General features: G+C 34.3%; 3 protein-coding genes across 11 annotated transcripts; 1 reads left to right on the top strand and 2 right to left on the bottom strand.

Moving 5' to 3' along the window:
• Positions 1 to 43: 43 nt before the first annotated feature.
• On the bottom strand, positions 44 to 4,175 carry LOC116847931. 3 transcript variants are annotated; one of them, XM_032823524.1, is made up of 5 exons: positions 3,708 to 4,163; positions 3,202 to 3,357; positions 2,646 to 2,744; positions 2,060 to 2,365; positions 44 to 300 (listed from the first exon to the last, which is right to left on the bottom strand). In XM_032823524.1, exons 2-5 carry the CDS (start codon positions 3,343 to 3,345, stop codon positions 70 to 72), a joined length of 780 nt encoding a protein of 259 aa, XP_032679415.1. In that variant the 5' UTR covers positions 3,346 to 3,357; positions 3,708 to 4,163; the 3' UTR covers positions 44 to 69. The 3 variants fall into 3 exon arrangements, with proteins under 3 accessions (XP_032679415.1, XP_032679418.1, XP_032679416.1); XM_032823527.1 differs by lacking the exon at positions 2,646 to 2,744 and having other exon boundaries at positions 3,708 to 4,175; XM_032823525.1 differs by lacking the exon at positions 3,708 to 4,163 and having other exon boundaries at positions 3,202 to 3,508.
• Positions 4,176 to 5,743: 1,568 nt separating this feature from the next.
• LOC116847929 (thioredoxin domain-containing protein 5 homolog) lies at positions 5,744 to 8,312 on the top strand. The gene is made up of 5 exons (XM_032823522.1): positions 5,744 to 6,485; positions 6,618 to 6,764; positions 7,031 to 7,139; positions 7,208 to 7,498; positions 7,575 to 8,312. Exons 1-5 carry the CDS (start codon positions 6,301 to 6,303, stop codon positions 8,034 to 8,036), a joined length of 1,194 nt encoding a protein of 397 aa, XP_032679413.1. The 5' UTR covers positions 5,744 to 6,300; the 3' UTR covers positions 8,037 to 8,312.
• A 468-nt stretch (positions 8,313 to 8,780) lies between these two features.
• On the bottom strand, positions 8,781 to 13,397 carry LOC116847926 (flavin-containing monooxygenase FMO GS-OX-like 3). 7 transcript variants are annotated; one of them, XM_032823504.1, is made up of 8 exons: positions 13,130 to 13,397; positions 12,803 to 12,910; positions 11,382 to 11,618; positions 10,141 to 10,282; positions 9,767 to 10,078; positions 9,505 to 9,655; positions 9,155 to 9,429; positions 8,781 to 9,031 (listed from the first exon to the last, which is right to left on the bottom strand). In XM_032823504.1, the coding sequence occupies exons 3-8, from the start codon at positions 11,588 to 11,590 to the stop codon at positions 8,819 to 8,821; spliced, it is 1,302 nt and encodes a 433-aa protein (XP_032679395.1). In that variant the 5' UTR covers positions 11,591 to 11,618; positions 12,803 to 12,910; positions 13,130 to 13,397; the 3' UTR covers positions 8,781 to 8,818. The 7 variants fall into 7 exon arrangements, with proteins under 7 accessions (XP_032679395.1, XP_032679394.1, XP_032679393.1 ...); XM_032823503.1 differs by lacking the exon at positions 13,130 to 13,397 and having other exon boundaries at positions 12,803 to 13,028; XM_032823502.1 differs by lacking the exons at positions 12,803 to 12,910; positions 13,130 to 13,397 and adding an exon at positions 11,796 to 12,139.
• Positions 13,398 to 13,960: the final 563 nt, after the last annotated feature.

Below are 13,960 nucleotides of genomic sequence, written 5' to 3' on the forward strand. Positions count from 1 at the left end.
ATATATATATATATATATAAAAATATAGAGTAGGTCCGTCATATTATCTTGGTGTATGATTTTTATTATTTATACTATATTTTTGTTCTTTTTCACAAACTCAAACGAATCATCGTTAGTTGTTCTGATAAAATATTCTTGCGGTGTCTCTTTTATCTTCTTGCCAACACGTGGGACAGTAAAATCTATGTCTTTGAACCTTTTTGTATCTACTCCCATTCGTAAAGGATGAATAAAAACCTCAGGATCTTCATGAAGAGGAACAAATTCTATTTGATATTCACTGTCATTCTGTGTATCCTGATATAAATAAAAAAAAAATTTTAGTAATTTAATGATAATCGTGTGTGTACAGTACCCTCCATAAGTTTGGAAACACAGATAAAAATAAGGATATTTAAATGGATATTTTATAATAATTCTATTTCGCACCTTTAGAAGATTGGCATTTATGTCATTTGATAGAATGAAGTTTTACATTTAAGAATCCACTTTGTTGTGCGATAAAGTTTAATGTATTGTTGTGCGATAAAGTTTAATAAAGTCATGAGCCCTTAGTAATATTAAAACACAGAATTATAGAGAAATTTTTTTAGAAAGTAAATTGTATAGGAAACTTTAATCTTTTACACGGAAGAAATTAAAATTTTCTCAGATTTTGTCTTGCGTAGCATATCTCAAATTGAGAAGTTTTCCATTTTGTCCATTTTGTTTTCATAAAAGACAAATTACACTAGTGAATGGTGATTGACGATTGAAGATTAGATTTTTAGGAATCAACGAGCTTCAGTCTTGGCTTGTTTTGTTCCAATTGAGACATGCTACGAACACAAAAAAAATTTGACAAAATTTTGTTTCTTTTATGTAAAAGATTGAAATTTTCTATACAATTTACTTTATGAAAAAATTTCTCTACAATTTTGTGTTTCCGTACTACTAAATGTTAAAGTAAAATTGAGCATTTTGACTTCGGTTGCTCATGAGTCCATTAAACTTCATCAACAGCAATACAGAAAATGGATTCCTAAACTTGAAATTTTGCTCTATCAAATGACATAAATGCCGATCTTTTAAAGGTAAGTGCGAAACAGAATTATTATAAAATATCCATTTTAATATGTTTATCTGTGTTTCCAAACTTATGGAAGGTACTGTGTATCAGGGTTGGGAAGTAACTCATTACTTCTAATAAAGTTACAGTTACTTTTTCCCCATCTGTAACTATAACTTAACTTAGTTACTTATTTTTAGTAACTTGTAACTTTTTTAACAGTTACTTTAATAGTTACTTGGGAAACATAAAATGAAATTAAAATTATATTGTAATCATATATTAATTTAATAACCCAAATAGCACAGAGAATTCAAAAAAGATTAAAAAAGAATCCAGTTATATGTCACCAATTCTGAGTTATTTTCAGATGCAAAAGGAATTCTTCAAAGTTCAGTGAAAAAAATTTTTTTACATTTAAAAATGAACTCAGAATTGGTGACATATAACTGCATTCTCTTTAAATTCTCTGTGCTATCTGGGAAATTTATCAACATATTTGTGGAGCATGTGATTAAATTCTTTTACCTCTACAAGGCTATCATTAAATTTTTATTATATTAAGTACAGATTTGAAATTTGTTAAGTGGATTGACTAATTAATGTGATAGATATTAATTATAAAATTAAATTCTTACATTTTAGTAAAGCTTAAAATGTAAGATTTTTGTATTTATAATAATAATTTACAATCATTTCAAGAAAGTAACTTAAAAGTAATTACTCGTTACTTTTTGAATAACTGTAACAAGTTACTTTTCATAGCCAGTAACTTGTAACTGTAACTAGTTACATTTTCAACAAAGGGAACTGTAGCTGTAACTAGTTACTTTTAAAAAATAACTTTCCTAACCCTGCTGTGTATATATATATATATATATATATAGGGTATGCAGTGTTATGCTTAGATGGTTTAGATCTCTCATCTAGATGATTTTAAAACTATTTAAGCACAACACTGAATGTACATATAGTTATATAAAATAACGTGTTAATTTTTATTTTTACCAAAGTTTTTAGTCTGCTCTCTTCCTTTGTGCAATTTTTGTTACTTGAATCAGCTAGGTCTTCTAATGATATCTTGTTGATTTTCACGAGACCCATAATTGCAGCATTTCTAAATATTTTATTATTTTTCTCCATTAATTGATGTTTTGAGGTTTTCAATTCAGGTTGATCTTCAGAGTTCACTTTTGTGTCTTTATGCAAAGATGATTTACATGATTCCTTTGATTCAGACTTTTTCATATCCTCAATACGTTTTTCCCAACTTATTTTCCAATCTAAATTAGATAAATTTACGCCACCATGTATCTGTACAATTAAAAATTGATCTAGTTTTTATATGTATGTATATAAGATACACACACATATACAAATATATATATATATATATATATAAATATATAAATATATATATATATATATGAAATCTTAATAAACACATATTCTTTTATTACCATATCTTTTCCAATAAACTAAATTATTAAGTTTTATCTGAGTAAAATTCTTATTTAATATCGTAGTATTTGATAAAATCACTAGCTATGTTACCAATATTCTGATTGATTATCATGCAAAATTGTCGACTCACCGTTCTAATAGCTGCTAATATTCTATGTCTATCAAAGGAAGAATTTATTTTATTTATATCACTTTCCTTGGTACTATCATCAGTATCACTCTCCAATAACTAGTAATAAATCAATTATAAAAGTTAAAAAGGTCACATAAATGATATGCTATTATTAGCTTTCTGTCTACATTGTAAGTTATTTTGGAAAAAGTTAAAATTTCAATTGTCTTATAGATTTTGCTAAGAAAAGAAACAGTTTTAAACATTGTGAGCTAAACAAAGTTCTGAGTAGAAAACAGAGATCTGAAATAATGAAAAAAAAGAAATTTCTATCCCAATTTTTTTCATTTATGTAAGGAGAAAAGTAGTGTTGTTTACAAGACAAATTACATTTGCAAAGAACAAAGAAGTAGATAGAAGGTTAGAATAGCTATTATCGTGTTGAAACATTTTTAATGTACCTTGTGCGTATATACATACATACATACATATATATATATATGTGTGTGTGTGTGTGTGTGTGCATATATATATATATATATATATATATATATATATATATAAATATATTTACCTTTAAATTTGGTGGTGTTTTCACTGTTTTTTCGTTCATTTTTCGGTCTTTCTCAGCTTGACTTAAACCTTCCAATCGATAGAACTTAGCATTAGGTGCCGAAGGAAGCAATGTCGCCTTATTAATAACGACATGTAAATCCATATTAAAGAGATTCTACAATACATAAACAAATCGGATGCACTCGCACGTATAAATACACAAGTGACTAATGTAATTTCGACTTGCAGTTATTTCTCGACACAACCCATACAGCACAAATGTTCACTAGATATCCTAAGAACGTTCTAAGAATATTCGAATATTTTTAGAACATTCTTAGGATATCTATTCAACATTTGTGCTATATGGGAATGCTCTTATAAAGAAACTTATTTTACATATTTATAAATATTCTTTCTTATTTCGCTTGAGGAAAGTGAAACTTTCGCAAAGTAAAAAAGAAAAAAATTATTGCATTATTTTCAAATCTTTTCATGTACGTTGAAATTAAAAATTTTTCTTACATGCGTCGTTGTTTCCTTGTCAAGATTCAGTATTAATCAATAATATACACACATGTATATATATAGTTAGTAGAAGTTGATGTGTTATTGAAATTTTATATTTAATATCACTAGAATAGAATCATTTGTTTGTAAACAGCCGTGAGAGAAAGTTATCTTGGTTAAGATACGTTTAAACTATTAAAAAACTCAAATTAGATATAACGCGTTCGAATTTTCATTAGCAGCGTTCAAATATTCATTGCAAATATTATAACCATCAGTAATATTAAATTTTTATCTTTCTTGCATCAAGAATAAAATTATTTACTTTTATCTTAAAGGTTTATGGTGTTCTCAGTATTCGCATAAATTATTTAATTTTTGTTTGGTTTCTTTAAGTTTGATGTATTAAACACCGCGCTTCGACCTTCCCGGAGGATATATATATTTGTGATTATTAATTTAAAATGCAATTTAGGTTAAATTCGCCTGTATGCTTTTGTCCTAGGGTGCGTTCAGATTCCTCATCCGAGTGCACTCTATTACTAGAAACACTATAATATATGTGACATATACTATAGCACTTCTAGTAATAGAATACACCCGGGTGGGGAATCTGAACGCAGCCCTAAAGGGACGACTGAAGATTGGAACTTGACCAATTAAAACAAAGCAAGCCAAGGCTGAAGCTTGTTGATTCGTTAAAATCTAATCTTTAAAGGTACTAATATACGGGAGCGTTCCAGCGTCGAGCGTTAAAGCGTTAGTCAATCAACATATCAGAAGTATACTTGTAGTTCTGCGGAAAGTGGCACGTTGATTGGCTATCGCTTTAACGCTTGACGTTCGATGCTCCCATGTAAATACACCTTAATTTTCTATCGTCAATCGCCAATCGCTAGTGTGATTTGGCCTTAAGACGTAACGTAAGAATTGACCAATCATATTGAGAATTGTCGAATTGTGAATACTCGATCGTAATTGGTCAATTCTTACGTTACGTCTTATAGCTCCTGCACACAGGACGCAGTAATGCTTGCCGTGCGGCGGAAGTCCGCGCGACAGCCAATCAATATATTGTTTTTTCGTAAGAGCTAGAAGGTTATTACGAAAAGCAGCATATTGATTGGCTGTCGCGCGAACTTCCGCCGCGCGGCAAATATTACCGCGTCCTGTGTGCAGGAGCCATTACGGTTACGGAAAGTATGTGTGGCCAGTTTTACATCGTGCACTTGATATGCGTACTAAATAGTAACTTTCTATTAAATAATCTTAGGCTGCGTTCCGAAATTCACTTCCAATACTGAAAATCTATATGTCATATATACTATAGAATTTCAGTACTAGCAGTGAATTTCAGAACGCAGCCTTGATATCGACAATGCATATCAACGGCGACACATTCAATCAATACAATATGTTTTGTTAATGAGTATTATATCAGCTTAATATATCGTTGTTTATATATATCGTCGATATTAAGATTATCTAATAGAAAGTTACTATTTAGTACGCGTATCAAGTGCACGATGTAAACCAAACAATGATCCGTAAACATATCCGTATCCGTAACCATAAACAAAATTGAGTCGTCATTGGTCATGATATATATCTACAACTAATGGCTCCTGCACACAGGACGCGGTAAAGGCCATCACACACAAAATTCCGTAAGAACTTAAAACGTAAGCGTAAAGAAATCGACCAATCCCAATCGAGCACTCGGCTCTCGTAACTCCTCCATTATTACAAAGGCCGAATACTTGATTGGGATTGGTCGATTTCCTTACGCTTACGATTTAAGTTATTACGGAATTTGTGTGTGATGGGCTTAATGCTTGCCGCGTGGCGGAAGTCCACGCGACAGCCAATCAATATGTTGTTTTTCCATAAGAGCTAGAAGGTTATTACGGAAAGCAGCATATTGATTGGCTGTTACGCGAACTTCCGCCGCGCGGCAAGCATTACCGCGTCCTGTGTGCAGAAGCTATAATTGGTGCGCGCGTTCCGTTCCGTTAAGAATTTAATGGGACATTGGCTTTATCATATAATTTCACCCTACACGGCTGAACAACGGATCGATAAATTTTTATCCTAGCTTGTTAGCAAGATTTGTAGTTAAAAACCTATCACAGAAATAAATATTTAAAAACATCGATAATCAATCTTTTAATTGAAAGAAAATTGAATATCAGTTTATCGAACTATCATATTATCCACTCTTACGTCAGAATGATTGTACTTTCATGGTTGCTTCCATTGGCTTATATCATATGGTGGGCGGAATCCGCGGTTCGATAAGTTCGAAGTGCGAGCCTGGGAGCAACAGGCCTGCAAGCTCGAGGAAGTTCTCTGAATTTTCAGGATACGAGATACCGTTTATCTATGACAGAATATTATGTTACAGAAGCAATTTTCTAAAAGTACCTCGCCCACGGTGAATCGTGTTTAGTGGTCAATCTTAGGTTTAAAGTTTCCATAAATTAGATAGTGAAAAAAGACATTGCTGACTCGTAATCCTTTTGCGTCTTCTCGTAACAATATTTCGTGTAATACGTTTAGTGCAATAAATTCCTATAGTGCAATAAATTCGTACAGTGCAATAAATTCGATGTTCACAATGACGATCAATCCAGCAGATTTTATTACATCAAAACGATGGATCTTGTTCTTTCTGTTTATGTTGAGTCAAATGATCAATGGTCACGATGACGTGCATACTCCTCAGTACACCAACGACAATTTTTTCGCGGAAATTAAAAAAAAGAATCATTTTGTTATGTTTTATGCACCATGGTAAGTAAAACATGATTTTATTTTATGTAATTTTGTCCTGTATCAATTAGATAGCAAAAGTAAAGGGAAAAATATGATTTCTACATATATGCATTAATATTAATTGTTATGAATGATACTTTTTTTCTCAAGGTGTGGACATTGTCAAAGACTTGGACCTACATGGGAACAGTTGGCGGAGATGTCAAATGAAGAAGGCAATAATATAAGAATTGCAAAAGTTGACTGTACTACCGAGAGTACTTTGTGTAGTGAACATGATGTCACTGGATATCCTACGTAAATAAAAATTTACTTTCTATTTATATATTTTACCATATATTCATATATATTTTATTATAATTTCTTATATACTAATATTTCCATCAGTTTAATATTTCATCCATTTAAATTGTAAACTTTAGTTTTTTAAGCTATATCTATAGTCAAAGTTATTTCTATCTAATAATTTTGTTATACATTGTGCTAAATACTAATCTAAAAGTTATTTGAAACTGATTTCATATTTCTTGGATATACTTATAAATACAGGATTATGAATACAGGCTGAAGTTTTACAAGGCTGGTGAAACCAAAGGCATTAAGTTTAGAGGAACTCGAGATTTACCTTCTCTGACTTCTTTCATTAATGACCAACTAGGTAGTTCTTCTCCGGTATGTGCAGTGCATTCTCTCATTGTGTTATTTTGTATGAATTAATATCACAAAGAACATGGTTGCAGCTTGAGGATGTTGCCCCTTCCCCTCCAGAAGCAGTGAATGGTTTATTAGAGTTGACAGAGGATACATTTGAGAAACACGTTTCCTCTGGACATCACTTTGTCAAGTTTTATGCACCTTGGTGCGGACACTGTCAGAAATTGGCACCGACATGGGACGAGTTAGCCAACAGCCTTCGTCATGACGATGCAGTTGGCATTTCTAAAATAGACTGCACTCAACATCGCAGCATTTGCGGCCAATTTGATATCAAAGGATATCCTACATTGCTGTGGATTGAAGATGGAAAGAAAGTATGCATGAGCAAAGCTTCTCATTGAGCATTTTGTACAGAGTGCTGTTTTCACATAAGAATGAACAAATTTGCAGGTAGATAAATACACTGGTCAGCGCACCCACGAGGAGCTCAAAGCCTACGTGTCGATGATGCTGGGCAAGAACGCTGACGAATCGAATCAGAAGAGCGAAAGCAACGATAGCACGCCGCATGCCATACTAAGTCTAACTGCCGATAGTTTCCAGCATGGTGTAGAGAAGGGACTCTCGTTTGTTAAGTTCTTCGCGCCCTGGTGTGGCCATTGCAAGCGTCTCGCGCCCACGTGGGAGCAGTTGGGTAAAAAGTTCTTTGGCAACGAGAATGTGAACATCGTAAAGGTCGACTGCACGCTTGAAACAAGCAAAGAGTTATGCAACGAGCAAGAGGTCGACGGTTTCCCGTCGTTGTACTTATATCGAAATGGACGCAAGGTCTCCGAGTACAATGGCTCGCGCAATCTCGATGATCTCTACGACTTTGTGATGATTCACTTGCAGGCGCATGACGAGTTGTAATCCCGCGCACCTCGACGCAGCGCTGAAATTGTGTCAGTAATATTTCCAATCGTATTGTAAGTAATTTAATTGACTCTACATATACCAGCGCAACCGGTGCGTCGCTGATCATTATATCTTGCCATCGAATTGCAAGCAGAAGCGATAGCTTTTTCATTTTTATACCCTACATCGGGGAAAGAAACAACACAGAAAGAAAGAGGATTGTAGAATGTGTAAGCCCGTAATGGGGAGAAATGTACTTCCACAATATATCTTTACGATTGTCCTACCGTATAATTTCAGTTTTTCCGTACTTGCCGTTGCTCCTGTCCTTCACTCTTTCATTTCACGACGATTTTGGCGAAACTATATTCAATTTTATTGTACGTGATACATACACGAAATGATATTTTACTACGCATAAAAGTCTGACCATTAGTGTAATCGTAAGAACATAGAAAAATATTACATATATGTAATATTTCTGTCGCGAGGATAACGTAATGATTCGCTGCTCTTGTTATCTTATCTTCTCTATATCGTTTAGCGTTAAAAAAGTTATAATTGCCGATCTCGTAGAGAAACACCGAACCTTATCGCGCATCGTAATTAGTGATAAACATTCTCGTTAATACTTCAGTTAATAAATGCTTTCCATAATTTTGTCTAATCCTCGTTACACAACTAATCGCCGGTCGAAACGCAACTTGTCTTAGACATTAGACTCATTTTTGCAAATTCGAGCGCTGATTTCGTTTTGTGGTAACATTGATTGCACTTTTAGTTTTCTTTTTTCGCGTTTAACGAGGTTTATAACAAGATACGCTGAACGTGTCGTTGTCGATAATGTGATACTTGTAATTCTTGTATCCGGTGATGTTTGTGTCGCGCATCTCGTTGACGTGATCGTTAATCTTCTTGATTACTGGCGGAAAATTCGGTACGTTCGCAGCGGCTGCGATCTCGTCGTAGTAAGCCCATTGCCTGTCTTTCAGTTTATTGATGTATCTTATCTAATATAGAAAGAGATAGCAAAGAAATGTCTTTAATAACTTAATTTCAAATGAATTACTATTATTTCATTATTATTTAAAAACGTAACTTCCTTTCTATGATTATAATTTGCAATCAATTACCGGGATGTCCTGGTCTAGTAAGTATTTCTTTTCGTTCTCGTACTCCTCGCGCATCTGTTGTGGCGATGGTAACACGATGCGGCCCTCGAGAATACCCAAAACATATTGCGCTTGTATATGAAACATAGGGAACGGTATCACGAGCCCTGGTAGACCCATGAAGAACAGATTTGTATAGTCCATATGCACCAGATATTTGTAGATAGGCTCGACGTGATTATCGTCCGTATGTATTTTGACATTAGCCGACATGAAAGAATACGTGAACTCGTAACCTGGGGAAATATTGATCATCAGAAATGATGAAAATCATATTTATCGATAATATTACTATCTGATATGATTACTACCTGTACAATATATGAAGCTGTTTACTTCTGTCGAGGAACCGTCAAGGAAGGTAAAGAGGTCTCTTTGGATGGACGCGACCCCGGTTTTCTGCTCGATGTTGACGAACGTTTTGAAATCGATCGGTTCGGGCAAATTATGACTTAGGTACACCTAAATAATAAAAAAAGATGATTAATCATGATCATTATTATAATTATTATACATTTTCTAAGTTACTTGATACACTATTTTTCACCCCATATATGTTGAAGATAGACATACCTTATCGGCGTGTTGCGCTACTTCAAGGGCGATATCGATGCCGGACCAGGACGCGCCGAGTATGCAAACTTTCTTGCCGGCATAGATTTCCGGTAGCCTGTATTGGTGGCTGTGAATGCAATCACCGTTGAAACTCTCGATACCTGGAATACGTGGGATATGTCCGACGGTATAATGACCGTTGCACAGCACCATAGCATCGTAAGTTCTCGTAGTCTCTATTTTGGTCTTCAGATCTACGTATGTCAGCGTCCACAATGTCTGACCGTTTGTCAGAACTTCCGGCTCCACGTGCTTCACTAAAGTGTTCAACTGAAAGTAGCGGACGATGCATTCTTCGTCGTGCAAATAACCTATGTGATTCAGGGACTCACTTTAATATACGGATGAAGATTGAAGTGATCTGCATACTCCAAGAGGTATTGCCTTATTACGCTATGATGAATGAAAGACGGGCTGTTTTGATCCTTAAAAGGGAAATCAGGTATTTGCATCACCTCTTTCGGTATGTTTGTCCTGTAAGAATCGGGAAAAATTGTATTCTCTTGAACAATAAGGAAATCATGTGTTATTTAGAAATAATATTATTGAATAAGGAATTACGTTGCGGAAAAAGCGCATTCGTATACTGACAAAAATATGAATATTTACGAGACGATCTTTGAAATTTGACAATTCACTGAACTCTTGTAGCCGATCGACATGGTGACAGATTTATCATATCATCGAGTTATCATCGGCGCGTACTTTTCCGGAACTGGTCGTTGTACAAAACTATCTCGTAAATATGTCATGAAGTGTATCGCGTGTCAGCGAAGTTTATCGCGTTTATGCGTTAGAGTGGTTGACGGCTCAATGCACGATTGATTGAATGCCGTATTTACTTTTCCAGGCCAGATTGACGAAGGTTTCTTGTCATGGAGATGTGACTCTAACCGTTCGAATAACAACGAAATCACAAACTCTAACACGAGAGTCATCTGGTCGCATCCTTTTATCTACCGGTATATAGGCTAATATAATTACATAAAGTCTAAAATATGGATACTAAGTATGATTACATAAAGTTCAAAGTACGGAAGAAGGATTTTTGCATTGTGGGAAAACGCAACTTTCTGAAATACATTTCGAAATCACGAGGCATTTCGATCTGACAATTTTGCATCTGTGAATTAGATATGTAAATGTCTGAAGATAATTAGTCTTTTTTAATTTTCTGATTATTCTATAAATTAATATTCAATTTTTAATAAATGCAATTATTACAATCGTACTGAATTAAAATCGTCATAAAATTTTAGGAACAAACGAAGAGCGGTTTCTCCAGCTAATCCAGTGTTACAGCTCAGTCATTAAACAAAGTTTCGACGAAGCGTTCGACAAAGTTACAAACTTCGTTCCTTGATGCTTGTTATTGATTTAATTCTGCTTATTTTTCGTGGTAATTGTCAACATGCTCTCTAATTACATGTATCTTCATTTTTGCGTTATAACGTTAAAAATTTATCAATTCTTCTTTTGTCAAATCTCTAGATGAGGATAGATTAATTCGTGTTCTCTAATATCTTATTAATTATATTTTAATTATATTTATTTGACTGATACGTGCCCTTACCTTAGATTCTTGTACATGCTGCTGTGCACGAGAAGTCCATGCTTATCGAGATGCGTCTCATCGGTATAGACCCAAGTACCGCCGATTTGATCTGTTTGTTCAAATACAGTGAGGCTATAAACATCCAATTTAGAAGTTACATGACGAGCCACTACCAAACCAGCCACTCCAGCTCCCACAATAGCGATCCTCGTCTTAGTACTCGGCATTGTTCCCCGATAGAACTTGTTTCACAACCTGAGAAAATTACGTTTGCCCGTACAGAATTGGCCATAATCATCGCGTATCGGTTGCCTCCGTCAGAAAACCGAACGGATATATAGAAATATAGTGAAATAAAATTTCTCATTTATTTTATTTTATTATACGAAATTTTAAGTAACTCGCGTCGTGTGCATAATGTATCACGTATACCTTATGTATTTTATTTCTCTAGGTGAACCTGCTTTCGCGATAAGAGATTTTTCGGCTAGTAAAAGATTTTACTATCGCGATAATACTATCATCGACCCTCCAATTACAACCAGTACAATTTTCCAATACTATCTGTATATTTTATAGTTTTCGCTGCACAATATGAAAATTATGGCGACAAACTTGAGATATTCAAAAGTAAAATCATAATCCCGGAGAACAGGAAGTGAGAGAGCGCAGGATGCAATTTAATTTACAAAAATCGTCGAAAACGAACTCTTGAGGTGTCTTTGCTAAAGACTGGATTAAGACTGTCCAAATGAAAGTAAATATCGCCATCGGATCCCCCCACGCTGACTGAAGTAAGTGTGGAAAACATTTCTTTTTACGACATCGGAAATTACCGAGTTACTCCTACTTCTGATGAAATCATTGCGAGCTTATAGTCAGTCAGCGTTAGGGTATACCAAGTAATTAAAAATTTGTTAATAAAGGTGTAAAATAGCATGTCGACTTGTGGGTCATCGCAGTTTATGGATTAATTCAGAGAGAGTGATTATCATATTTGTAGACATATAATTGCACATATATTTGCACCTTATGATCACAAATTGAAAGGCGTATTGACTTTAAATCGCGTGAAGGCGATTCGACCTTGCGATTTCGGCGTGTAACCTCGCAAACTCGTTCGACGCACAATTAAACAGAGCGCACAAAGCGAAAAGAAGCGCACCGAAACGAGGGTTTTAATTACGCGGTAATGTGAGAATTATGCACGTCACGACGGGGAAATTCTCAGTGAAATATGCATTTTTCCAGTTTGCGTGCAAAATTACTGTAATTAGTTCCTGGTTACTGTTCGCGGGATTGCCGGTCAATCACGATAAAAAGTACCGGTTGAGGAATGTGAACAAGAAAACGATCGCTGATCTCGATTTCGCCTAAAGCGATATCTACTAAAAAGCCGGCATCGGCCGGCATCGGCCGGCATAATCAGCGCGCATTACCTGCTTTTTTGCGAGCACATTCATTTTTACGATTTTGCTTTTCCAAGTATTAAGGAAGAAATGCGAATGTTGCATCATACGATTGTTTGTTTATTAATTGCTTGAGTCCTGAAAAAAATATTGCGGGTAGTGTAGATACATCGTAATCGCAACGATTTTAATTTTAGTTATATCAAAATTAAACATGAGACCGTGATATTGCTTCATCTAATATGGAGATCATGCGGAGATGAAAATAAATTTAGAAGTGATAGAGGGACAAATCTGTAAATACAACTATACGTAGAAAAAAACACGATCTATTAGTGTAAATGAATTTTTTGTTACCTGGGAATATCAGACGAAAATCTGGTTATAAGGATAAAAAGATTTCTATATTTCTACTCAGCCAACCGTTCTCAGTTATTTGAATCGAGTTTTAATGCAACGTTCAGACGAATGTTTTCGATCATAGTGACAAAAATATAATCTTTCTCCTCGGTGAGCTTTACGTCTGATACTCATTCAGTTATATGAACTGAAATTTCTTTTCCGTGTAGTATCGCCATCACAAGAGGTAATCATCCAATATTTTTAGTCATGTTATTATCTGATTGATTTGTTTTAGCTGTTGATGATGCCTATGATGATATAACTTGCATGAGATGAGATATACTGAATTAGATTAATTTATCTGCAATAATTCAGCAACACTAAGATTTGCCTTAAGATTTAACAAGTTATTTCATATAAATTTTAGACTACACGTTTTTTAGCGCCTTTTCCGCCAAGTTTTTCGAAATCCTGACGTGATAGAGACATTCCGTGCTTAGATTCGTGTTTAGCAGTCAAAAATTTACAAGAGGTGACTTATCGAACCTTCGGGTAAATAAAAAAGTTATTTTGTGTTGTCCAGTGTTATCTGACTTTTAGATAAATGCGATGTGTTTTTTAGATGCGTATATAATATACGTTATCGGTTTCGTGATGCAATTAAAAAGTCGAATAGACGATTAGAGTTTCTTTTGAAACGGCTTGACATGGGAGTATAATGCAATCATTATCCATTGACGTAATGGAGTGAATAATCGAGTTTGCTCGATCATTAGATAGTATATATATATATATATATATATATATATATATATATATATGTACAAATTTAACACTTAATTTTAT

The sequence above is a fragment of the Odontomachus brunneus genome, unplaced genomic scaffold (assembly GCF_010583005.1).
Source record: "Odontomachus brunneus isolate Ranch 3 - 2012 unplaced genomic scaffold, Obru_v1 Obru_scaffold_085, whole genome shotgun sequence".
Lineage (NCBI taxonomy): Eukaryota > Metazoa > Arthropoda > Insecta > Hymenoptera > Formicidae > Odontomachus > Odontomachus brunneus.

Coding starts and splice junctions, on each gene's coding strand:
- LOC116847931 (XM_032823524.1), bottom strand. CDS start 3,345: ATGGATTTACATGTCGTTATTAATAAGGCGACATTGCTTCCTTCGGCA. Junction 2,745..3,201: donor AAACACCACCAAATTTAAAG/GTAAATATATTT, acceptor ATTTATTACTAG/TTATTGGAGAGTGATACTGA. Junction 301..2,059: donor AGAGCAGACTAAAAACTTTG/GTAAAAATAAAA, acceptor TATTTATATCAG/GATACACAGAATGACAGTGA.
- LOC116847929 (XM_032823522.1), top strand. CDS start 6,301: ATGTTCACAATGACGATCAATCCAGCAGATTTTATTACATCAAAACGA. Junction 6,765..7,030: donor GATGTCACTGGATATCCTAC/GTAAATAAAAAT, acceptor TTATGAATACAG/GCTGAAGTTTTACAAGGCTG. Junction 7,140..7,207: donor AACTAGGTAGTTCTTCTCCG/GTATGTGCAGTG, acceptor ACATGGTTGCAG/CTTGAGGATGTTGCCCCTTC.
- LOC116847926 (XM_032823504.1), bottom strand. CDS start 11,590: ATGCCGAGTACTAAGACGAGGATCGCTATTGTGGGAGCTGGAGTGGCT. Junction 10,079..10,140: donor ATCTTCATCCGTATATTAAA/GTGAGTCCCTGA, acceptor CGCTACTTTCAG/TTGAACACTTTAGTGAAGCA. Junction 9,032..9,154: donor TACTAGACCAGGACATCCCG/GTAATTGATTGC, acceptor TTTCTATATTAG/ATAAGATACATCAATAAACT.